At 31.8% G+C, this 25,485-nt stretch overlaps 1 protein-coding gene across 2 annotated transcripts in view; it reads right to left on the bottom strand.

Annotated features, from left to right (window-relative positions):
- LOC126881295 (katanin p80 WD40 repeat-containing subunit B1) overlaps nucleotides 1-25,485 on the bottom strand; it is a 170,269-nt gene that overhangs the window by 77,064 nt on the left and 67,720 nt on the right. For both annotated transcript variants that reach the window (XM_050645491.1, XM_050645490.1), the window contains exon 2: nucleotides 6,047-6,302. In XM_050645491.1, the coding sequence (XP_050501448.1) occupies nucleotides 6,047-6,302 (256 nt within the window). The remainder of the gene's footprint in view (nucleotides 1-6,046; nucleotides 6,303-25,485) is intronic.

The raw sequence follows: 25,485 nt of genomic DNA on the forward strand, positions 1-25,485 counted from the left end.
ACTTACGGTGATAAGGTAACTTTTATTGCTCACAATTTAAAATTGTTAGACGTAGACCAATCCATGACTGAGCTGGCGACTAGTGGAAAACAAAATCCCACAACTTCTCATCAGTACATTAAAATACAGAATGTAGATGACCAGGATGAGCTAATGATAGATATAGATTCTGAATCTGAGGCTTCATCTTTTTCTGATTAGCTCACCACATCCAGTATTTGATGTTAGGTCGATTTTTGTTTTTAAATTAAAATTTTTTGGCATACATATCATAATAGTGACGTCATCCATCTGGGCGTGATGACGTAATCGATAATTTTTTTAATTGAGAATAGGGATCATGTGATAGCTCATTTTAAAGGGTATTCAATTCTCTATTCAGTAATATAAACATTGTCATAATTATTTATATACGGTGGCCATTTTTTTATATATATTTATATAGCCAAAAATATGAATGTAAGTATGTAATTTATTTAATTTTATGTACATCTTACTGCTGTCAGAAAACAGAAAAAAATTTTATTTGAAAAATTAACATTGATTTTGGCTTAAACGAAGTTTTCAAACTGTTTTAGAGGCATGTGGGTGGCAGCTTTAACATTGAATTTAAGCAAAAAACAATATTTATTTGTCAAATAATTTTTTTTCTTGTTTTCTGACATAGTCCTGTCGCCAGGGGGGGTACAACGGCCTCCTTAATTCAGATGGACTTACCCAAGTTTTTTTTATGTATTTTGACCCGTAGAACACGAATTTTTTGGGTAACAGTTGATCCGGATGTCGATAAAATTGTTATAAACAAAGAAGTTGAGGAATTACATAACAGCGATTTCTCGCAAAACAAAACCTGTTTTTGTATTTTTTGGGCCATTCTAACCAAAAAATGTTCCTACAAGTTTTTTCGTAGGATGCATAGTTTTCGAGATAAACGCGGTTGAACTTTCAAAAAATCGAAAAATTGCAATTTTTGAACCCGAATAACTTTTGATTAAAAAATAAAATAGCAATTCTGCTTACCGCATTTGAAAGTTCAAATCAAATTCTATCGGTTTCGAATATATACATTGCTAAAAATTTATGTGTTTATTGCTAAAAAAAGCTATAAACACATAGTGTTTCCCGTGCCTAATACATGCGTTTACATACATGCTACGTAGAAATAGCCTCGCTTGCACTTGTACCTACTCTATCTACTCGTTCGATTTTAAATGAGAAATCATTGAAAACATCACTCCAGCACTAGGTGTTTATACTTTTGTTTAACAATAAAATAATAAATTTTTAACAATGCAAATAACTAAAACCGATATACTTTGACTTGAACTTTCAAATGCGGTAAGCAGAATTTCTATTTTATTTTTTAATCAAAAGTTATTCGGGTACAAAAATTGCAATTTTTCGATTTTTTGAAAGTTCCACCGCGTTTATCTCGAAAACTATGCATCCTACGAAAAAATTTGTAGGAACACTTTTTGGTTAGAATGGCCCAAAAAATACAAAAACATGTTTTGTTTTGCGAGAAATCGCTGTTATGTAATTCCTCAACTTCTTTGTTTATAACAATCTTATCGACATCCGGATCAACTGTTACCCAAAAAATTCGTGTTCTACGGGTCAAAATACATAAAAAAACTTGGGTAAGTCCATCTGAATACAGGAGGCCGTTGTACCCCCCCCCTGGCGACAGGACTAACAACAGTAAACCGTATTTTAAATGAAATAAATTACACACATTCTTCTTTTTTTCTCGATTATTTTAATTAAATCATTTTTTTTTGTACACCCTGTATAAATAATTATGTTAAGGTTTATATTACTAAATAGAGAATTGAATGTCCTTTCAAATGAGCTTTCACATGACCCCTATTCTCATTAAAAAAATCATCGATAACGTCATCACGCCCAGATGGATGACGTCACTAGTATGATATATATGCCAAAAAATCGTAATTTAAAAATAAAAATCGACCTGTTTCTGGATTTTTCATTGAAGTCGCCGGTTTACGAAATAATGAATTTATGCGTTACTTTATGGACGCACTGTATATAAAGAACACTGTTGTTTCGTCTCATAATTTTGTATACAGGGTGAGTCACCACTAACGGGACGGAAGATTACAGCGAAATGGTAAAAGATTTGAAAAAAAAAATAAATTAATAGTTTGTAAGTTGATAAAAGCTACATTTTAAAATTATTTTTAAATATACAGGGTGTCCCAATAAATGGCGGCGTATCAAAGTTATATTTTTTCTTATGGAATACCCTGTATTTGATTGCATTTCTTATTTGTCCGCAAAAAATAAAGTATAGTTTCATAAGACTTCCCTATACCTATGTACAGAGTGTTCTGAGTTATGTTGACTTTTCTTAAAATGTAAAGTTTTAAAAGAAGGCTTATTCTCAAAACATTTAAGAAATTATAAAAATATTACTTTTACATCTAAATTGTTGGATATTGGTTGAATGTATTCCATGATTAATTATTACACATTTGTCTACAGGGTGTTCAAAATTTACAGTTTCATTATTGAAGTATTCACTGTGTCATATGATGCTTATTTTAAATAGAACACCATGTATATTAATAAACAATTATACTTAGCAAATTTACCTCTTTCGAATGGTATATGGATGTCCTATACCTAGGTCTCATAGTTTTTGCGTAATTTACAATTATTTAGGTTCTTAATCTGTAAATCGATTTTAAAACAAAAGATTAAGTTAATTAATGTCATTGCATGACATTGTGTTTTTATGACAATACGGTCTGGTAATTATCTTATAATTAATGCATTCCATGATTGATTATTACACATTTATTTACAGGGTGTTTAAAATTTACAGTTTCATTATTGGATTATTCCATGTAGCCTAATATGATGGTTATTTTATTAGAACACCATGTATATTGATCAATGATTATACTAAACACAGGTTCCTCTTTCGAATGGTATATAGATGTTCTATAACTAGGAGTCATAGTTTTTGCGTAATTTACAATTTTCTTAAACGGTACATCGATTTTAAAAATGTGGAGAAGTGCAATTAGGGAAGCCGACCCCGCATAGGGATAAGGCAAAGAGAATGATGATGAATGATGATGGTACATCGATTTTAAAAATATTTATAATCACTTTCGATTTTTAAACCCATCATCTTGGCATAGTTGTTATAGAGTGTATTTGTAAATAAATATGTAGGTATATTTTTATTTGCTGATTTGTAAAATAAATTTTTTCGTTATTGAAAATAACTAAATACATAACGAAACATAAAGAATATTAATAAAACAAATACATGGATAATACAAAATGAACCATAACTTACTATAAGTAAAAAATTACCAGTTATGTAATACATGTTCAAAATGTTTATACAACAAGCGATTTTAAATAATGATTTGTTTACATTATTTAACATAGCTGGTGTTATAGACGCAAAAGCGTTCGAAATTCTTAATTTCATAAAAATATTATCTGAAGTAGTAGGGTAGGAAGTGTAGCATTTACAATATTTTTAATATAACCCCAATTAAAAAATTCATCTTGGTCAAACCTGGTGACCTAGGTGGCCAAATATCTGGACCGAATCTATCTATCCATTTATTTCTAAATTTTATGTTGATGTTTTTTAACATCACGTCAAAAGTAAGCAGGAATTCCATCGTCCAATTGGAGCCACATGTTTGTTCGCACGCTATGTGGAAGGTTTTAAGATTAATCCAAAAAATTTTTAAAAAATTTAAAAAAGCTTCATTAAACTCCATTCAGATTTTCGTCAAAAAATATGGGTCGCTCACGTACTCGTTCAGAATACTGCCCCAAACATTAACACTTCATCGATGTTGGCAATCAACAGTAAAATGTTTGTTTACTGTATCATAATAAAATTAACTATGTCTATTAACTAGACGATTATTATGAAAAGTAGGTAGATCTTAAAAAAAATCAGGATCTTCTCCAAATTCCAAAGTCTATAAACGAAAAGTTAAACGTTCCTGTTCTGTCTAATGCTGGTGTAGTTGAGTTTTATACGGATGATAGTGGTTTTTCTTATGTATTCTACATACACCTGACTCATTTCCAATTGACTCGAAATTTTTCACGTATTAGTATTTGGGTTTTCCGTAACAGAAAGCACGACATCAGCTACGTTGACGTCATCAAAAATAAACGGTTTATTTTTATTTAACTTTTCGTACCTATGCAACATCACCAGTAGCACGGAATCTGTCGAGAAATCTCTCAAAAACGTTTTTTTTTTGGTGTCTTCTATCAGGATACTTTTAAGCGTAAACTTTAGAAGCTAAGAGACAATTTTAAAAATATTCCCCAATGCAAAGTAGCATGTCTACTCTTTCATAGATAGCGTGATTATTCATTTTTAGGAACCATTAAATTTGAATGTAATTGGCTCTGCCAAAGCCATTTTTAAGTAAAAAAAAATTTGAATATCATACACGTATGTTTATAGTTTTGATAATTACCAGGCCGTACTGTCATAAACTGACAATGTCATACAATGACACTAATTAACTACATCTTTTGTTTTAAAATCGATTTACAGATTAAGAATTTAATAATTGTAAATTACGCAAAAACTATGACACCTAGGTATAGGACATTCATATACCATTCGAAAGAGGTAAATTTGTTTGGTATAATTATTTATTAATATACATGGTGTTCCATTTAAAATAAGCATCATATGACACATTGAATGCTCCAATAATGAAACTGTAAATTTTGAAGACCCTGTAGACAAATGTGTAATAATTAATCATGGAATACATTCAACGAATATCCAACTATTTAGATATAAAAGTAATGTTTTTATAACTTCTTAAATAACTTGAGAATAAGCCTTCTTTTAAAACTTTACATTTTAAGAACAGTCAACATAATCAGAACACTCTGTACATGGGTATAGGGAAGCCTTATGAAACTATACCTTATTTTTTGGGGACAATTAAAAAATGCAATAAAATACAGGGTGTTCCATAAGAAATAATATAACTTTGATACGCCGCCATTTATTGGGACACTCTGTATATTTCAAAATAATTTTAAAATGTAGCTTTTATCAACTTACAAACTATTCAATTTAAATTTTTTTCAAATCTTTTACCGTTTCGCTGTAATCTTCCGTCCCGTTATTGGTGACTCACCCTGTATAATTTAATGATTTTTAATATTCTATTTCATCTTTAACAATATCCATAAGCGCGTCATAAGGTTCATTCTCAGAAAATTCTCCATATCGAGAATATTCTCGAGAATATTCTCGGGAATATTCTCCGACAATGCGAATGATCGCAGGTACAATTCGACCAACACCGAACTATTGGCTTCCCATTCTGAGTCACATTCCACCGCCGAAACTAAGAAGAAGGCATTCTCTTCTCAGAGAATATCGAAAAATCGAGGCTAACCATCAACTACCCATCCACCATGATAAGCTTGATATCGAAATGAACAGACTGCGCTCCAGATATCCCCCATTGTTAAGGACCACCTGCCTACATCAGGAACATTTCGACCTCACCAACGCTTGCAGAAGACAATGGGAGAGCGACTCACCACAGGAATCACACCAAATGGCCTGTATCGATCAGAAACCTCCAGGCTTTGAACTGCCCCGCAATACATGGACAGCGCTGAACAGAATAAGAACTGGTACCGGTAGATGTGCTGACAGCTTGCATAGATGGGGAAAGGCCCTTACTCCTGAGTGTGACTGTGGTGCGCAACGGCAGACTTCCGCCACATTATTGAGGAATGCCCCCGAAGGCGGTACCCTGGAGTTTTCGATGAGTTCCTGAATGCGACCGAAAATGTTTTACATTATATTAATACATTAGATGTTCGTTTGTGATACTTCATGTAATGTTTTATATACTTTTTTTAAATTATGTGTTCTTATTGTATCTATGCCATACAATAAAAATAAATAAATCTCCGATTTTTCATTCTCGAGAATTTTCCAACACTAGTTGAGATTCTGTGGAGGTTGTAGTGATTACATCATATTTAAATACTTTACCTTACAAGTTTAGCAGCTTCCAAATCCCACACTTTAAGAGCTCCCGCCCTTGATCCTGCACACACAAGTTCTTCTAATTGATTAAACTGAACACAATCCACTGCCGTCGTGTGGCCGCTTAAACTCATAAAACAGCTCTGCTTACCAACTGCCCACAGATTGACTTTCTTATCATCTCCTCCTGTCACTAGAACTCGGCCTGACTTGTGACCAAGGGCTAGACAGTTGACGTTTGCATTGTGGGCCATAAAATCTTCTGTAACGATAAAAAATGAATATTAGTAATATTATGTTCAAAATATAAACGACGAGAGAAATTACATGAAAAATAGCTATTGTTCATATGATGGAAACGTTTGTTAAATATGACAATTGGTCTGAGAAAGTAGATCACATAAACAGTCAATTGAAAAAATACTCAAAATTTATCAATGTTACGAATTTAATAGCCATTTCAGCATACGTTACGTAATAATCGTACGATACTTCTTTTGCCGATTGGTGATTTATCTGTTGATATATTGACCACAACTCCATTCTGCTCATGTGGTTATTCCATACTTTTTTCTATTTAGTGTACATTCGTTTATACACTATACGTTAATTTCTTTCTAATGTCTTCACTCCAATTTCGATCTTTTAGGTATGTCCTGTAATTCTTCTGTTTTCTCATCTTTGCGGTTTCCGGTAGTCTTTGGCTTGCGGTTGTGTCGGGTCTTGTTTCTGATGTATATATTTTATGTCTTGCACTGGCCTTATAAATTCTTGACTTTATCCCAGTGTTAACATGTCCGTTTCACCGTATAGTGTTATTAAGGCATCCTGCCAGTCTATTTATTTTTTTGTACTTGATCTCTCATTTCTTTGCCCAGTGTAGTGTAATTAGTTGGACAGTGTAATTAAAAGGTATTTTATTTCCATTACTTGTTCAATACTAATGCCATCAATTTCTATTTTACATCTGATTGTTCTTTGCTTATTATTGTTGTAATAATTTTCAACGAAAACTTTTCGATTATAAATTTGCAAAAGTCTGTGTGTTATTGCGTTGCCGCTCCTGCAATACTTAGAGCAGGTGTATCGATGGATTCTTATGTAGTTTTGCCTTCTGAATCCAAATCTGAAAACGGCATTTCGATATATCTAATCGTCTTCGAGATAATCGACCTCAAAGTTTAAAATGTGACGTCACAATCCGGTTATCTCCCACAGACGCACTAAACGTCAGCTCAAATGGTTGATTAGGAAGTAGGCTACTTTTTTTTTAAATCTCGATTTGCCAAGCATAGGTTATTTACATTTGAGTTTGACACTTCGTGAATGTCAAACTAAATTTTAAATTAAGTATTAATAAAACATCAATGACATTTGATAGCATAGATATATAATACTCTAGATTGCGCCTTACGATCTTAAAATGGGTGACGGTTGCGACAGAGATAAATGAGCCTATTTGGTCGGTAGTCTCTTTCTAATTCAAGGGCAGTATCGACCAAGGTTCATAGATAGGGGTTAGGTTATCTCATAACTATGTGGGCGGAAGCGAGAGGGAGGGGAATGCCTACGTCACTCGTACGACAAAGTCAAGTTTGACAGTTGTTTGTGGTTATATTTCCGTATATTTTTGTGGAATTTTCTTATAATATCGTTTATTTGTTTAACCCTTAAGTACTAACATCTTAAATCAATGGCGCAAACACTAACTAACCGCCTGACAGACGGGTTTCACATTTTACTGGTTATTTTTCTTTTGTTAAATATTATAATGCAAAAAAATATTTCAATGACTTACTGAAAGTATTATTTATCTAAAAAACACAGTAATTGATCTAGTTTTTCTGTATTTATTAAAATACAAAACATTATAACAAGAATGGAAGGATTGTTTGTGTGCCTTTTTATTTCTGAAAAAAAGTGTGATAAAAATGAAACAAATTAAAGAATCTTGATAAAAATTTATAATCGAGTTAAACGAAGAGTAATAAACATGAAAATAAAAAAAATTTAAAAAATATTAAACCAAAAAAAAACTGACAGGCACTAAAATTTGTACAGTGTAGCAATGGTAGTCAGTGGCAACATTTTCATCACAAATTGATCCCACTTCGCTTACGTCGTCTTCTACCTCATCAAGTCATTTCAAAAGAGTTTCCTCATAGTGTTTATTCCCTTATTTGAAGTTTTTTTCGAACTGGGGCACATTATGTTTAATGACGATCTGGGCACAAACACTAACACCCCGTCTATTAGACGGAAATCACACTTTGAGTCTAAATATCTTTCGAATAACAACCTGCAGCAAATTGCCGAATTCAATACTAGTAAATAACAACCCAACTTGAAAAGTCATAAACGGATGACCTTGAAATTTTTCTAGGAAGGGAAATATCCCACTTTCAACAAACGATGCCGTCTGAGAGACGTTGTGTTAGTACTTAAGGGTTAATATTTGTTGAGTTTTTAAGCATATAAGGACAATATTACTATAATTACTTATTTGGGTCCTATACAAAGGCAGTAATGACCTGTGAAGTGTGTTTTCGTAACCGTGTAAAGTTAGTTTAAAAATTATAATATTACACATAATAATATGTAGTTTTGTATGTTATAATAATAAAACATTTTTTAGATGAGTGGTGGTAACATTTGTAGCATAGCTATATGTAAAAGCAACTCCAAAATTCCTGAACCAGATGGAAACAAAATAATGTTTTTGGACATTTCCCAAATACCTTAACATTATCAAACAATAATGGATAATAAAATGTTACAAGATAAATGGGCCTCTAAACATAAGAAAATAGGTAGCAAACATTTCCTCGTGTCTGAATATGTTAATATTATGTTACATCTTTTTTATATTTTAACCTAATAATAAATTATTTATATTATTCGTTCTTTTGTTGTTGCATACCACCAAAAATGATAAAAGTGCTGCACATTCCACGAAAAACACAATAAGTAAGTACCTACATATTAGTATTTTTGATTTTAAACTTTTTCTTCTATTTTTTTGGATTTTTGTGCTAATTAAATTGTTTTCTCCATTTAAAACACACATAATAAGTGTTAAATGAATTCTAGTTTTTTGTTAGCAGACTATTGATTTTTAAGGGAAAAATTGATATAATTACCAATATAAGAACCACTTAATATACCTATACCCAAGAAAATCTCAAAATATATTGCAAAACCTAAGTTTTTGAACCTTTTATTAGCATTGACTCTTATGACAATTTTAAAATTGTCGTACGGATGACGTATTCCCGCCTTTAAAAAGCCAGCCTTTGATTGGTCTACAGTTATGAGACAACCTACGCCCTAATCTATTAACCTTGAGTATCGACGACGTCACTATCCTACTCTGTCGTCGAGTATTTTAGATGGTTTGACAGTTCGAGCGGATGGCGACGAGAACTGGTCGTTTGTCTTCGGACGTGGATAATCCTGGTTCGAATCCCATACCAATCTTTACTTTTTTTATTTTTTATTTAATCAATATTGCGTTTATTAGATATTATTACATCTCTAAAGTAAATCTATGCAAAGAAATATATAACAAATAAGAAAAACTGTATAGGTACCTATAGATTTTTAAAAATATAAAAGCCAATGTTATTTTTTTAATAAGTTAATTGTAGAATAGTATAAAACAATTGTTAAAAATATTCGTAAAAAATTACCAATAATTAATATCAACATAATGTACCATCGATTTATTAATTGAATCGGTCATTTCAAAAACAACATGAGTCACATACAGTGGAACCTCGATAACTCGGATTAATCGGGACCGCGGCCGATCCGGGTTATCGAAAATCCGGGTTAGCCGGAGAATATAGTAAAAATTAATAAATAACCTCCATTACAATTACAAAAACATGAAACACATATGCACAGTACACATCTAAATTACGTATAGTTGTATAGAGTGTAGAGTTTTGTTCATTTCTTGGTAAAAAACTCAGTCATACTGTAGAGATGTACCGATACCATAATATGGTAGGTCTGGATCCTGCGTACAAAAAAAAATTGATAAATAGCAAGCTGAAAATTTGTTATTAGCTTAAGGGTGTCTAGTCGGACAAACATTAATATATGGGAACACTGGAACAGGGGAAGTTTTAACTGTGGAACAGGTTAAAAATTTGGAACGGTCAGACCACGAAAACGGCACATGTATTTTTTCCGACAGAACAGACTTAAACTCTCCGAACAGAGATTAAACTCTCATGCAAAAATCAGACTGCTATTTATCACCAAATTGGCGTTTTAATGAGTGGAACATGTAGAATATGTCAAATGACAGGAATTATGACAGGTGATAAATAGCAGTCTGATTTTTGCATGAGAGTTTAATCTCTGTTCGGAGAGTTTATGTCTGTTCTGTCGGACAAAACAAATGTGCCATTTTCGTGTTCTGACCGTTCCAAATTTTTGACCTGTTCTACAATTAAAACTGCCCCTGTTCCAGTGTTCTCATATATCAAAGTTTATCCGACTAGACACCCTTAAGCTATTAATATATTTTTAGCTTGCTATTAATCAACTTTTTTTTCATACGCGGGATCCAGACCTATGGTAGCATAATATCATATTATGATGCTGCAATAAATTTATTTTAAAGATTCGTCTTTATCAATCCTACCTAATGTTTCTAGTTTCTTTTCCATTGTCACTGCAACATTTTTACGTTTTGTTACCATTACGTAGACAAAGCAAACACAATCTGAAGCACGATTACATTATAGAACGGAAGTGATTAATAGGCTGTACTACACACAATACAAGAATTTTTAAATAGTCACGTCTTTTTTAAACAATGCTAAGACAGTTTGACATAAATAAAGAAAAAGGAATACAGACAGGTGTCTGTTCTTTCCGATAAGCTGAGACGGTCGCTCTGGCTGCCGCCGTGTGCATGAATCATTTTTACTATTGTACTTATGTGTTCAAATTACACAAATACACATTATCTCTGAAATATTATTTGGCCTACATACATTTTTATTTGATAAAATTGTTAAATTGTTGATTTGTTAAATTTTTGTCTGATGAAAATCGGTCCGGGTTAGCCGGACTTCCGGGTTATCGGGGGCCGACTTATCGGGGTTCCACTGTATTCCTAATTTTACAGAAGAGCAAAGAAAACTAACTATATAGTCGAAAGATGGATGAAATGGATGACATCAAAATTCAGAGTTATATTGTAGTTTTGTTCCTAATGTTTTTACTGGACTGGTGTCGTTTTTGCACACAACGTTTATCTTAAAGGAGTCTATTCCTCTCAAAAAGTTAGTTTCTGAAAATTGTGGACTTTGCTGTTTTTGAAATGACCGATTCAATTATAAGTAATTAGACATTATTTTTATTTATGAAACTATTGTTACAATTTTTTAAAAAAGTAGAAACAAAACAAACATTTCATTCAAATAAGGACGAATTTATATTAATAACGAATGACTTTTATTTTACTATGCAGTTCACAAATTATGTATTCCAATATTAACTTACTATACTTACATACATTTATTATCTGCTAGATTTACTTAGGTCCATTTTTCAGATGTAAAAATATATAATAAACGCAATATTGATTAAATAAAAATAAAAAAAGTAAAGTTGGTATGGGATTCGAACCACGATTATCCACGTCCGAAGACCAAAGACCACTTCCCGTCACCAGCATAGAGTTATATATTAGCATAGAGAGAGTATCATTCAGAGCAAAGTGACGACACCATCTTTTTTATTTGGATTAGTGCTGTTTCACTCTTACGCATAGTAAAGCTGCTACAGTTGTCCTCCTCTTCCGTGCCTATATTCACACTGAATGTCATCATAGATTTTCGATACAATGTGTTAGAAAGAGATGCAGCAAACCAGTCCATGAGATCTTGTCGTCAGGAAGCGCAGAAGGTAGGCTCCCTCTATGTTAATATATACCTCTATGGTCACCAGCCGCTCTAACTGTCAACACATATTACTCGATAAAGTGGGATATAGGGCTTTTCATCGATTATCATTTGTTTCGAGCTTCTGTCATATGTTGTATAATCTGTGTATAATATTAATATACAAGGATTATGCGACATATGACAGAAGCTCGAAAGAAATGACTGTGAATGAAAAGCCCTATTCACGTCGTCGATATTCCCCTTAAATTAAAAAGAGACTACCGACCAAATAGGCTCATTTATCTCTGTCGCAACCGTCACCCATTTTAAGATCGCAGGGCGCAATCTAGAGTATTATATATCTATGTTTGATAGTGAATTTAATTATTATATAAAATAAATAAGATGTTCAAAAATACAATTTGAGTATAAATATTTTAAAAGCAATAATTTATTAACAGTTTTAAAAAGGTTTATACCAGTATATATACGGCCTCCCCTTTATGATAAATAGACTGTTCCATTTGCTATAAAATTAAAATATTATGTATACCTAGTCGTTCCCTAAACTCGACACAACTGGATAGTGATTGTAGAAGGTAATTTTTTTGTTTTTTGAGAATTTTGCCGAAATTGGCAAAATTACTAATTATTTAGTAATAATTATTAACTATTTAGAAATTATTTTTTTGTCGAATTGGCAAAATTATTGACTAAAATCACTAGCCAGTATTGTGTCTGTGTACATCCTTCTAATGGAAAAAATAATTGAAGATTTTTCTCAAATTATGGATACCAAGAACATTTTCATTTATAACTCTTTTATTTTTAATTTGACAAATAAAAGTTATTCTTCATAAAAAGCTGTTCTTGTTCTAAGATTTATGATGCAACCGTGTCCCAAAAGTAGGGGAACGGTCGAATATTTCGCGAACTAAACATCGGATGGAAAAACTGAAAAATACGTGTTCAATCATTTTCAAAAATCTATCCAATGACACCAAACACCAACTCCCACTACACCCCCTGGAGGTGGGGTGGGGGTAACTTTAAAATATTAAATGGAAAACCCTAGTTTTTCTTGCAGATTTGCATTCGTTACGTACAAGTAAGCAACTTTTATGCAAGACATTTTTTCGAACTGTAGATAGATGGCGCTATAATTGGGAAAAACGATTTATCCTGATACCATAGGTAAATTATAGAAACGGTCTAATATCTCGAGAAAATACACTTCCAAATAAGAAACCAAAAAACAGGTTTTTAATATTTTTCGAAAACCTATCGATAAACACTAAACATGACCCTCCAACCCACCCCCTGGAGGTGGGGTGGGGTTAACTTTAAAATCTTAAATAGCAACCCCCACTTTTTATTGCAGATTCGAATTCGTCATGAAAAACTAAGCAAGATGTATTCGAAACATTTTTTAAAAATGCTGATGGCGCTAATAAATATAAAAACAGTCAAAGCAAGAAGAAATAAACTTTTTTTGAAAACCAAAATTTCAGACAGAAACCTAACTGCACCAAAAACGGAATATTATGTAGTTATACCTATCATGCTTCAATAGAAATAGAAATATGCTTTATTGTCATGAAAAATTTAACAATTTTATAGACAAAGCTTACAAGAATCATAAATAATAATAAAAACAATAACAAATACACTTTACTAAAATTATAAAAATCGTCAATATAAATAAAACATAAAAAAGTGAGATAAAAATCAATAACAATCTATTGCAAAATTTTAAAAAAATTGCAAATTGCATAATTTACCTTATAGTATGGTATAGTTAGACCCAGACATCCAAAGTGAAAGTTATCCTCCAACACCAAATTGTTCTATATGGTCCATATAATGTTCAGAAAAAAGTCACACCATGTTGAGAGTCGGGTTTGGGGGGGAGAGCGGGGAGAAATCTGTAAATTCGTAGTTTTTTACGTTTTTCGTCAATATTTCTAAAACTATGCGGTTTAGCATGAACAACCCTCTATGCAAAATTGTTCTACATTAAATTTGAAATAAGAAAGGCCCTATGCATAACCCTTCTAAAATGAATGGTTCCAAAGTTACGGAGGTAGTATAGTATAATTGGTCCAAAAAAAGGCCTAACCCAGACATCCAAAGTAAAAGTTTTCCTTCAACACCAAATTGTTCTATATGGTGCACATATTGTTTAGTAAAAAGTTACACCATTTTGAGCGTCCGGTTTGGGGGGGGGGGGAGAAGTCGGTAAATTAGTAGTTTTTTACGTTTTTCGTCAATATTTCTAAAACTATGCTTTAGCGTAAATAATGTTCTATAGAAAAATGTTCTACATAAAATTTAAAATAAAAAATTTTCTATACATAATTGTTATAAAATCAACGGTTCCAGAGTTACGGAGGGTGAAAAGTGGAGGTTTTCGATACTTTTTATATTTACCGATTCCCCCCCCCCCAAACTGGACGTTCAAAATGGTGTGACTTTTTTCTGAACATTATGTGGACCATATAGAACAATTTGGTGTTGGAGGATAACTTTCACTTTGGATGTCTGGGTTTTTGGTATAGTGCCCAAAAAATATAAAAAGTATCGAAAACCTCGACTTTTCACCCTCCGTAACTCTGGAACCGTTGATGTTATAACAATTATGTATACAAGATTTTTTTGTTTTAAATTTCATGTAGAACATTTTTGTATATAACATTGTTTACGCTAAAGCATAGTTTTAGAAATATTGACAAAAAACGTAAAAAAACTATATTACCGACTTCTCCCCCATCTGCCCCCCAAACCGGACGCTCAAAATGGTGTAACTTTTTACTGAACAATATGTGGACCATACAGAACAATTTGGTGTTGGACGAAAACTTTTACTTTGGATGTTTGGGTTAGGCCTTTTTTTGGACCAGTTATATTATACTACCTCCGTAACTTTGGCACCATGCATTTTAGAAAGATTATGCATAGGGCCTTTTTTATTTCAAACTTAATGTAGAACAATTTTGTATAGAGGGTTCTTCATGCTAAACCGCATAGTTTTAGAAATATTGACGAAAAACGTAAAAAACTACGAATTTAACGATTTCTCCCCCCTCACCCCCCAAACCCGACGCTCAAAATGTTGTGACTTTTTTCTGGACATTGTGTGGACCATATAGAACAATTTGGTGTTGAAGGATAACTTTCACTTTGGATGTCTGGGTTATGCCATCTTTTGGATCAACTATACTATACCATTAAGAAATTTAATAATAAGTTAAGCTGCTGCATATGAAATATACAGGGTGTTTCATTAATAATTGTCCATATAGTAACTGGAGAAACCTTAGCACAAAATACGAAGATTTAACCTAAAACACTTAAATAAAATGTGGTTCCTTACTGATTTACAGGGTGTTTTATCTGAAAATTTAAAAACTATTTTTGCTCAGCATTTTAAAACTATTCGACGTATCCTTTTCGTAGAATTTGGGAAGGGTCAACCAGCCACTATCCCCTGTCGTACGCCTCTGGTAGTAGCTAGAAACATTTATTTATCTTAATTTAGTACGGTGTACAGTACCTACACTTTCTGCCAAGTATGATAAGGATAGGCCAAATAGTTTTAAAGTACTGGCTACAAATAATTTTTAAATTTTAATCATAAGAATCAATATCATAAATTTAATTAAAATAACTGTGCCGTTTCATATTTAACTTCAAATATCTCGAAAACTAATGACTTTATCGTTACCAATGAAGAGTAGATTATTTACGTAGAAAGTATTGGTGAATCTAAAAATGGCACTAAAATAGTAATTCCTCCAGTGGCGTAGAATTTGAGAAGGGTCAACCATTCACTATCCCCTGTCGTACGCCTCTGGTAGTAGCTAGAAACGTTTGTGTATCATAATTTAGTAGGGTGTATAGTAGTCGCACTTTCTGCCAAGTATGAAAAGGATATGTCGAATAGGTTTAAAATGCTGAGCAAAAATATTTTTTAAATTTTTAGATAAAACACCCTGTAACTCAGTAAGGAACCACATTTTATTTAAGTGTTTTAGGTTAAATCTTCGTATTTTGAGCTAAGGTTTCTCCAGTTACTATATGGACAATTATTAATGAAACACCCTGTATATTAAGATTCTACTTATACATAAGAATGCTGTAATTTCTTAGTTAATCTTTAAGACACTCTGCTATTGAATAATATGGTCTTTCAGATAAATAGGCTTTTGTCATTTTACGGAACTTGGGGAAAGATGTTGCAGATTTAAGTTGTATAGGGAGATGGTTGTATAGTTTTTTTGCAGAATATAATATAGATTTCTTTGCTAACTCACTGGACGGGATCGGTAAATAGATGTCAAAGGTAGAATTTCTGGTGGAATAGTCATGTCTAGGTCTTGCTCGAAAGACATTTAGATGTTTACGAATTAAGCAAACAGTTTCTGAAATATATAAAGAAGGTAGTGTTAGAATCCTGTGATCTTTAAAGTAGCTTCTGCAATGTGTTTTTCTTCTGCAGCCAAACAGATATCTTATTGCTCTTTTTTGTAATTTAAAAATAACATCGGATTGGGCAGCTGTACCAGAACCCCAAAAAGGAAGACCATATCGAAGATGGGACTCGAACAAAGAAAAATATGTTATTTTGGAAGAGGCTAAATTCATTTCCTTCGAAACAGATTTTATTGCAAAGCAAGCTGAGGATAGTTTCTTGCTTAACACATCGATATGATGGGACCATTTAGGGTTGCTATCTATATAATACCAAGAAACTTTACAGAATCAACGATACTGATCTGGCTGTTATGAAGAGGTAAGGGTTGAAGAGTTCCTTTATAGGATAATGTTACTGTTTTCTCTACGTTAAAAGAGAGTAAATTAGAATCGGACCAGGATTTTATTGTGAGTAGATCAGAAGTTATAGTAGCATGAAGAGTTGCGATATTTGAGTTGCTCCAAGTGATACTGGTATCGTCAGCAAAAAGAAAAACTTTTCCATCGATTTTTAAACTAGTGATGTCATTAATAAAGATAAGGAAAAGTAGAGGACCCAATACTGAACCTTGTGGTACCCCACATACAACATTTTTGAGACTATAGTCTGTACCATTTGCTCTAACCAGTTGTTTCCTATTATCCAAGTAAGATTGAAACCAGTTCAAAGAATACCTCGAATTCCATAGAAATCTAGTTTTTTTTTTATCAAAATGTCGTGATTTACACAATCAAAAGCTTTGGCAAAATCACAAAAAACAGTGGCAGTGTGCAGATTATTGTTTAATGCTTGATAAACCTCATGTAGTACAGAAAACATGGCATCGGTGGTACATTTATTATTTAAAAAGCCAAACTGATTTTGTGATAAAATGTTATCAACGAGAAAGGACATAATAGGTCTGGATCCCGCGTATGAAAAAAAAGTTGATTAATAGCAAGCTGAAAATTTGTTAATAGCTTAATGGTGTCTAGTCGGATAAACATTGATATATGGGAACACTGTAACAGGGGCAGTTTTAATTGTGGAACAGGTTAAACATTTGGAACGGTCAGACTACGAAAACGGCACATTTATTTTGTCCGACAGAACAGACTTAAACTCTCCGAACAGAGATTAAACTCTCATACAAAAATCAGACTGCTATTTATCACCTGTCATAATTCCTGTCATTTGACATATTCTACATGTTCCACTCATTAAAACGCCCATTTGGTGATAAATAGCAGTCTGATTTTTGCATGACAGTTTAATCTCTGTTCGGAGAGTTTTATTCTGTCGGACAAAATACATGTGCCGATCTCGTGGTCTGACCGTTTCAAATTTTTAACCTGTTCCACAATTAAAACTTCCCCTGTTCCAGTGTTCCCATATATAAATGTTTGTCCGACTAGACACCCTCAATCTATTAACAACTTTTCAGCTTGCTATTAATCAACTTTTTTTTCATACGCGGGATCCAGACCTATAAGTCGGGCTTTTATGAGTCTCTCAATAATTTTAGAGAGTACCGGTAGTAATGCAATAGGTCTATAATTGCAGGGATTAGATTTTTCACCACCCTTATGAAGAGTAATAACGATGGCCGTCTTTAGGCACTCTGGTACCTTTCTCAAAAGAATCATTAATTAGAGAGATGAGCACTCCCAACACATTGTCTGGGAGATTTGAGAAAATTTTTATGGATAGTCCATCGGTACTACAGGAAGATTTTCTTTTGATACTATTGATTGTTTGGATCAGTTCATATTTACGAATGAATTCGAAACCTTTCCTGAATTAGGGAGATAGGAAATGGGATCTTGTTGTGACACAATAGTTGATGTTATATTTTTACTCACATTAACAAAGTATTCATTTAGATTTTCTGGGTCTGGAAGGGAAAATGTTTGAGCTGTGTGAGTTTTATTTCGAAGGTCGTTTATTATGGACCAAGTTTCTTTTACAACACTTTTAGAGCTTCTGAGACGATTTTGATAGTACAACTTTTTAGCTGATTTTATAAGTTTTAAATAGATTGCCCTGTACTTGGTGATATATTCAGTAACAGAGACGTTGGTAGTAAATTTCTTGATGCGCAGTAGTGAACGCATATTTTTGGTTGATATGCGGACACCTTTGGTAGTCCAGGGTTTGCGATGTTTTGGCTTAATTGTGATTAAAGGAAATGCTTTATTAAAGATACAGACAAGCTTATTCAAAAAATCACTGAAATTATAATCGACGTCCATAGAAGGAAAGTGCCAATCAGAGGTTAAGCATAAATTTTGAAATTTATGAAAATTCCGAGCGGAAAAAATCCTACCTAAACGTCGGGTTTTCGAGGAGGGCTTGCTGAAGATGTTAAACTTCGTATAAACAGCTTCATAATCAGATAGTCCCGCATTAACAGTTGTAGCTGTATTCTTTCAATACTGAAAGAATATTAGCATGTCTGATTAAATTGAAATTGATCCATAACGCTTAACGTAATGCTTTTATTACTAAATTAATTATATGAATCAAAATATCTGATTATAAAATTATAGATCTTTCACGAAATTTTCCGCTAGAATTCAACTCAGTACATTACCCGTTATTATATAGCTTCTTTCAATACGAGAATGTTTTATTCAACCCAAAACGATTTCGATCCAAACAAAAGAAAACTTATTTTAGTTCTAATGGATTTCCATGAAATGAGAGCTCATTCACCCTAATTATTAAAAGTACATAAAATACGCGGATATTAACCGTGTATTTCTAAAATTATTTAATACATACTATATCTTGCTTAAAATACGTGGGAGTAATAAACCTATATATATTTAGATGGCTAATTTTTCTTTTTTTTTATTAGATGGCTAGTTTTAGAAACAAACAAAGAAATGCAACTTATGTATACAATTCATTATAATAAGAATCGTATGTCTTTGTATGTACGGTGTGTACACAAAACTCTCTATTTAGACTCTAAATAGAGAGTTTATAGAGGGAAGTGTTCAATAAAAGTTTTTGTCAGATAAAACAAGTTTTAATAAAAAATTAATAAATGAAAATAATTTCTATCTTTGAACATTTGGATTCAATAAGCGTCTCTTTGTAGAAGACATAATGAAGTCGACTTTACTAAGTATTAAGACATTTACTCAAAAACTACACTATACAATACTCCCCTGAGCTAGTGATAACTATATACAGGGTGTCCCGAAAATAATGGTCATAAATTATACCACACATTCTGGGGTCAAAAATAGTTCGATTGAACCTAACTTACCTTAGTACAAATGTGTTCACAAAAAAAGTTACAGCCCTTTGAAATTACAAAATGAAAATCGATTTTTTTCAATATATCGAAAACTATTAGATTTTTTATTGAAAATGGACATGTATAATTCTTATGTCAGGAACATCTTAAAACAAAATTATAGTGAAATTTGTCCACCCCATAAAAAATTTATGGGGATTTTGTTCCCTTAAACCCCCCCAAACTTTTGTGTACGTTCCAATTAATTCATTATTGTGGTACCATTAGTTAAACACAACGTTTTTAAAACTTTTTTGTCTCTTAGTATTTTTTCGATAAGCCAGTTTTTATTGAGATGCGGCTTCTTTTTCAATATATTTACGTAAAAATTTTATGGGGGTTTTGTTCCTTTAAACCCCCCTAATGTTTGTGTCCGTTCCAATTAAACTATTATTGTGGTACCATTAGTTAAACACAGTGTTTTTAAAACTTTTGTCTCTTAGTCTTTTGTTCATAAGTCACCTTTTATCGAGATGTAGCTTCTTTTTCAAAATATACCTGAAAATGTAAATTATAAATAAATTTTCAGATTATTAACAGGTCTCTATAACCGTACTTAACCATATACAAATATGTGGTGGATTCGACAAATATTCAAAATATCTCGATAAACACTGGCTTATCAAAAAGTACTAAGAGGCAAAAAAGTTTTAAAAATAATGTGTTTAACTAATAGTGCCACAATAATAATTTAATTGGAACGTACACAAAAGTTTGGGGGGGTTTAAGGGAACAAAACCCCCATAAAATTTGTATGGGGTGCACAAATTTTACTTAATTTTTTTTTAAGATATTGCTGTCGTAAAAATGCCACATGTCAATTTTCAATAAAAAATCTCTGAGAGTTTTCGATATATGAAAAAAAATCGATTTTCATTTTGTAACTTCAAAGGGCTGTAACTTTTTTTGTGTGCACTATTGTATATTGGGACCGTGCAAGTTGCGCAAAGCGACACCTATTTCTACGCTCTGAACTTTTATTCGCACTTTTAATTGTATTGACCAATTACGTTAGTCCTGGTTGCTGGATAATTGTCAAGGCCATAGCCCAAAAAAATAATAAGAAGAAAAAATAAGATTCAGGTTATGCGATGAAAACGTAAACAAGTGTATGTAGTAAATAAAATTAGTTATTAAAATGCAGTACTGCAAGCAAAATACAATTAATTAAATTTACCTTTATATAATAATTGCATATCATATCAATATTGTGGAGCAACATATAATTTTTCTCCTTCAATGACAGTAGATATGAAATGTACGTCAATTTGACAATTTCAATTGACAATATGAATTATTTAAGAAAGTTGCAATATTTCTCCGCTATTCGCGCACGATCGTTTCACGTATCCCTTCCAAGTACTTGCACACCGCGAATAGGTAAGTGAGGTTCAATCAACCTATTTTTTACCCCAGAATCTGTGGTATAATTTATGACCAATCTTTTCGGGACACCCTGTATAATTACGTGGTTAAAGGTTCCAAACCAAGACCAGAAAACAAAACAAAAGAAAAATAAATAAAACCAGTTATTACAAACAACAAGGTTCTGAAACTGTTTTCTTGTGGCATATCTAATTTAAGTATTATCCAGAACACATTTCTGGATGTGCTGGTCCCAAAAGTACACAGAATACGCAACCAAGTCTACAGAAAACCAATCCACACCAACAGATATTTAAATTTCCACCCCAACTATTTATTTCCATAAAAGTAAATTTTACAGGAGAAGGTAAAAACTAAATAATTATGTAACCAAATCACTTAGAATCGGAAAACTTGGTATACATGTTCAATATAGCTTTATATACAATACAGTAAATAAGTGGTAAATAATTTTAATTATAATTGTATAATATTCACATTTTAATGTTGTGCAGAAGTCCCCTTTTTGCAGTTAACTGGAATTCAAATAAAAATTATCAGGAATAATTCAATAAGATAAACATTACTTGCCAGAAAACACCGTTATTTGCCATTATAAACATGTAATATAAGTATATGAGTAGAAAATAGTCGATAATATTAATTGTCAACTTGGTGGACAGTGGGCCAGTCTGTTATTTCCCTCTAAAATGGGATATTGTCATCGTCGATGAATCTTAGCATTTTTCTAATGTCTTTAAACTTGGATGCCATTAATGGACGTTTTTCAGAGTAAGCTCGCGTTGAAGGCAAAATTATTACTTGTTCTGTTATTTTTTTCGTTATACTTCTGCTGTAAAGGTCCCTTTTTTGCATTTAGATAAAATGTATAAAAAAAAATAAAAATTTGCATTGGGAATTGAATCTGCGTCTATCACGTTGTTAGATTATTTTGAACTCACCCCACGCAGAATTTAACTACCGAGACATGTGAATGAACCGGGAAGATATAGCAATTGAACGTTTTAAAATTTTTTTGACAGTTGCTTATTCTCTTAGTTTAATCAAATAAGTTTTGATTCTTGTGGAATTAAAATACGACAAAATATCAAATTATGTAAATCAAAGCATTAACATCTACTAGCTAGGTAGGTACATTTTACAAATAGGTACGTAATTTGTAATTTGTTATTACCATACTGAAACATTTACAATAAGGTACGTACCTGTTGCTTTTAAAAACTATCTAAAAAGTCACTACAATAATTATAAACTTGCTTTTTGTATCTGTCCTCACAACAATAAAAAATAATATACACAACATTTGTTTATCCATAATCTCCATATTATTGAACAATTTTGACAGATGATTTTAACACCCAATCAGATCCCGTATAACGTTTGAGTGACTAATACCACACGTGACCATACTGTCGGTATGCGCATGCGCCCGGCAAAATAAAAATTCACCCTCGTGCCTAAAGAAGTATACCTTCAAAAAATTTAATATATGAAAATTTGTTGGAAGTCCCCTTCTTGCAGTTAGCAATTCAAATAAATACATACCACGAAATGAATTATCAAATCCGTATTATGATATCCATGCTAACAAAGGTTTTGACTAAAAATGACTACTCGTTGTCATTTATAAACAATTAATTCCACAGGATTGAAGACTAGAAACAACAAAACGCCACAAGCACTCCAGAGACGCCCACAAGAAGGGATTCAAAGATGATAACAATAAACGTAAAGGGCTTATCAGAAAAGTTGAGAAGGATACGAAACAAGTACATTACAACAACTTTCAAAACAACAAACACTCTCAGATTCATCCTCTTCAAAACCAAACCCAACAACCCACAAGAAAGATCCAAAAACTTCATCTATCTACAAAATACAATGTGAGTGCAACAATTTCTACGTGGGAGAAACTGCAAGGCAACTAAGTGTCAGGGTAAACGAGCATGACACATAAGAGTGACTTTTATGTATGGAAACACTCAATAATCTCGGAAACGCCTTGCACGATTTTTATAGATTTTGGTGGCTAAGGGTTTTCTAATCCGGCCGATCTTATAGTGGTAATTACATTGTTGTCAGATCTTATATTTTTCCGAAAATCTAATGAACTTTCGTATTTCAAATGGGAAACACTGTATTTTTTTTTCGTTTTGAAGTCCTTAAGAAATACTGATTATTTTTCATGTTACATTCCCTATACCTAAATGTCATAATTTTGAAGTTATTGCTACATTTATTTAAAAAAAATTTTAAACAAATTATAAAAATTAATTTTTTCGGCCTGGGTAGACATTATTTTAGGTTCTTTGGATCATTGAGAACAAAAAAGATCTTGTAATTTTTCTCTAAAGTTAATCGTTTTTGAGTATAAACAATTTAAAACTGAAAAAAAAAACGAAAAATGACGATTTTCAAGGTTCAAAAACAAAAGTGAATCATAGAATTTTTGAAATTACGAAATACCTAAATTCAGGCTCAAACCTTGTTCTATCAGCTCCACATAAGAATTTTTGGCACGTTTTATTCTAAAGCATTGTTTTTAATTGTTAATGAAGCGCATTTGAGAGAACGGGCGATCGGCCTGCATTAACAACTAAAAGACAATATTTTAAAATGAAACAAGCTCAAATTACTTATCTGTATCTGATAAAATAAGGCTTGAACTTGAATTTGGGTACTTTGCAGTTTCAAAAATAATATTTTTTATTTGCGTTTTTGAACCTCGAATATCGTCATTATTAGATTTTTTTCAGATTTAAATTGTTTATAGTTCGGAAACAATTAATTTTAGAGAAAAATTACAAAAGATTTGTTCAAAATGGTCCAAACAACCTAAAATAATGTTTATGGCATTTAGGTATAGGGAATATAACATTAAAAATAATTAGTATTTCTTAAGGATTTCAAAACGTAAAAAATATACAGGGTATTCCATTTGAAATAAGAAAGTTCATTAGATTTCCAGAAAAACGTAAGATCTGACAACAATGTAATTAGCATTATAATATCGGCCGCATTAGAAAACCCCAACCTACCAAAATCTATAAAAATCGTGCAAGCCGTTTTCGAGATAACTGAGTGTTTCCATACATAAAACTCACTCTGTATATCAAGAATAGATACTTCGAGAAATTACAGATATGGGATTAGATAAGGGACCCAAAAAATGAGACCTACCAACAAATTGTTGTTATGTTGTTAGTTATGTTTGAAAACATTTGTTATGTTTTTCAAAATATTGAATTTTGTCCTAGTTCTAGTCTTATGGTATTTTGAATGTTCCGTACAAATGACTTTTTTCCTACAATTTTATTTATGTATCTTTCAACATACACTTTAAGAACAGTGTAATGTTCAGGGTACAGTGTAAGAACACTGACAAAATGACGATTGTTAACAAACTGCTTGTGCATATAGAACGTGTCTACGTAAGTTGGAAACATATGGGAAACTTTTTTATTATTAATTTTACGAAAAAAAGGTATTCTTCATAAAAAGTTCTGCATGCTCTAAAACCTAAAATTCAACCATCAGATATCAAATTTTATCAATATTATACGAGGTATGTTAAAAAATGTGAATTTCGTTCAAGGGTAAAGTGCCTTTATTTCTCTGAATATCGAAAAATCTTATTATAAAAAGTTGTTTGGAATTAAAAACTAAAATCAAATATGCAATTACATGCTTCTAATTGAAAAAAAAAATATTTTAAAAATTTTTCTCAAATTTATGAATACCCAACATCGTTGAATACGTTTTTATTTATTACAAATATGATAACTTTTTATTATTCATTTTACGAAAAAAAGTTATTCTTCATAAAAAGCTCTGCATGGTCTAAAATCTAAGACACAACCAGGATATATCAACTTTTATTAATTTTATACGAGGTGTGTCAAAAATATGAATTTCGCTCATGAGTATTAGTACATTTATATTTCACAATATTTCAACTAGAAGGATGTAATTGCATATTGAAACAAAGTTTTTAATTCTAAACAACTTTTTGTAATAACAATTTTCAATATTGTGAAAAATAAAGGTACTTTACTCCTGAGTTAAATTTATATTTTTTGACATACCTCGTATAAATTTAATAAAATGTGATATCTGATGGTTGTATCTTCGGTCTTAGGACATACAGAGCTTTTTATAAAGAATACCTTTTTTTCGTAAAAGTAATAATAAAAGAGTTATCATATCTGTAATAAATAAAAACGAAGTTGAAGTGTCCATAAATTTGAGAAAAATTTGGAATTTTTTTTCAATGTAATTGAATATGTAATTGAATATTTCATCTTAGTTTTTAATTCCAAACAACTTTTCATAATAAGAATTTTCGATATTGAGAGAAATAAAAAATATAAAAAAATAACTACTCTTAACTAAATTC

This window comes from Diabrotica virgifera, chromosome 3, assembly GCF_917563875.1.
Source record: "Diabrotica virgifera virgifera chromosome 3, PGI_DIABVI_V3a".
NCBI classification, from domain to species: Eukaryota; Metazoa; Arthropoda; class Insecta; order Coleoptera; family Chrysomelidae; genus Diabrotica; species Diabrotica virgifera.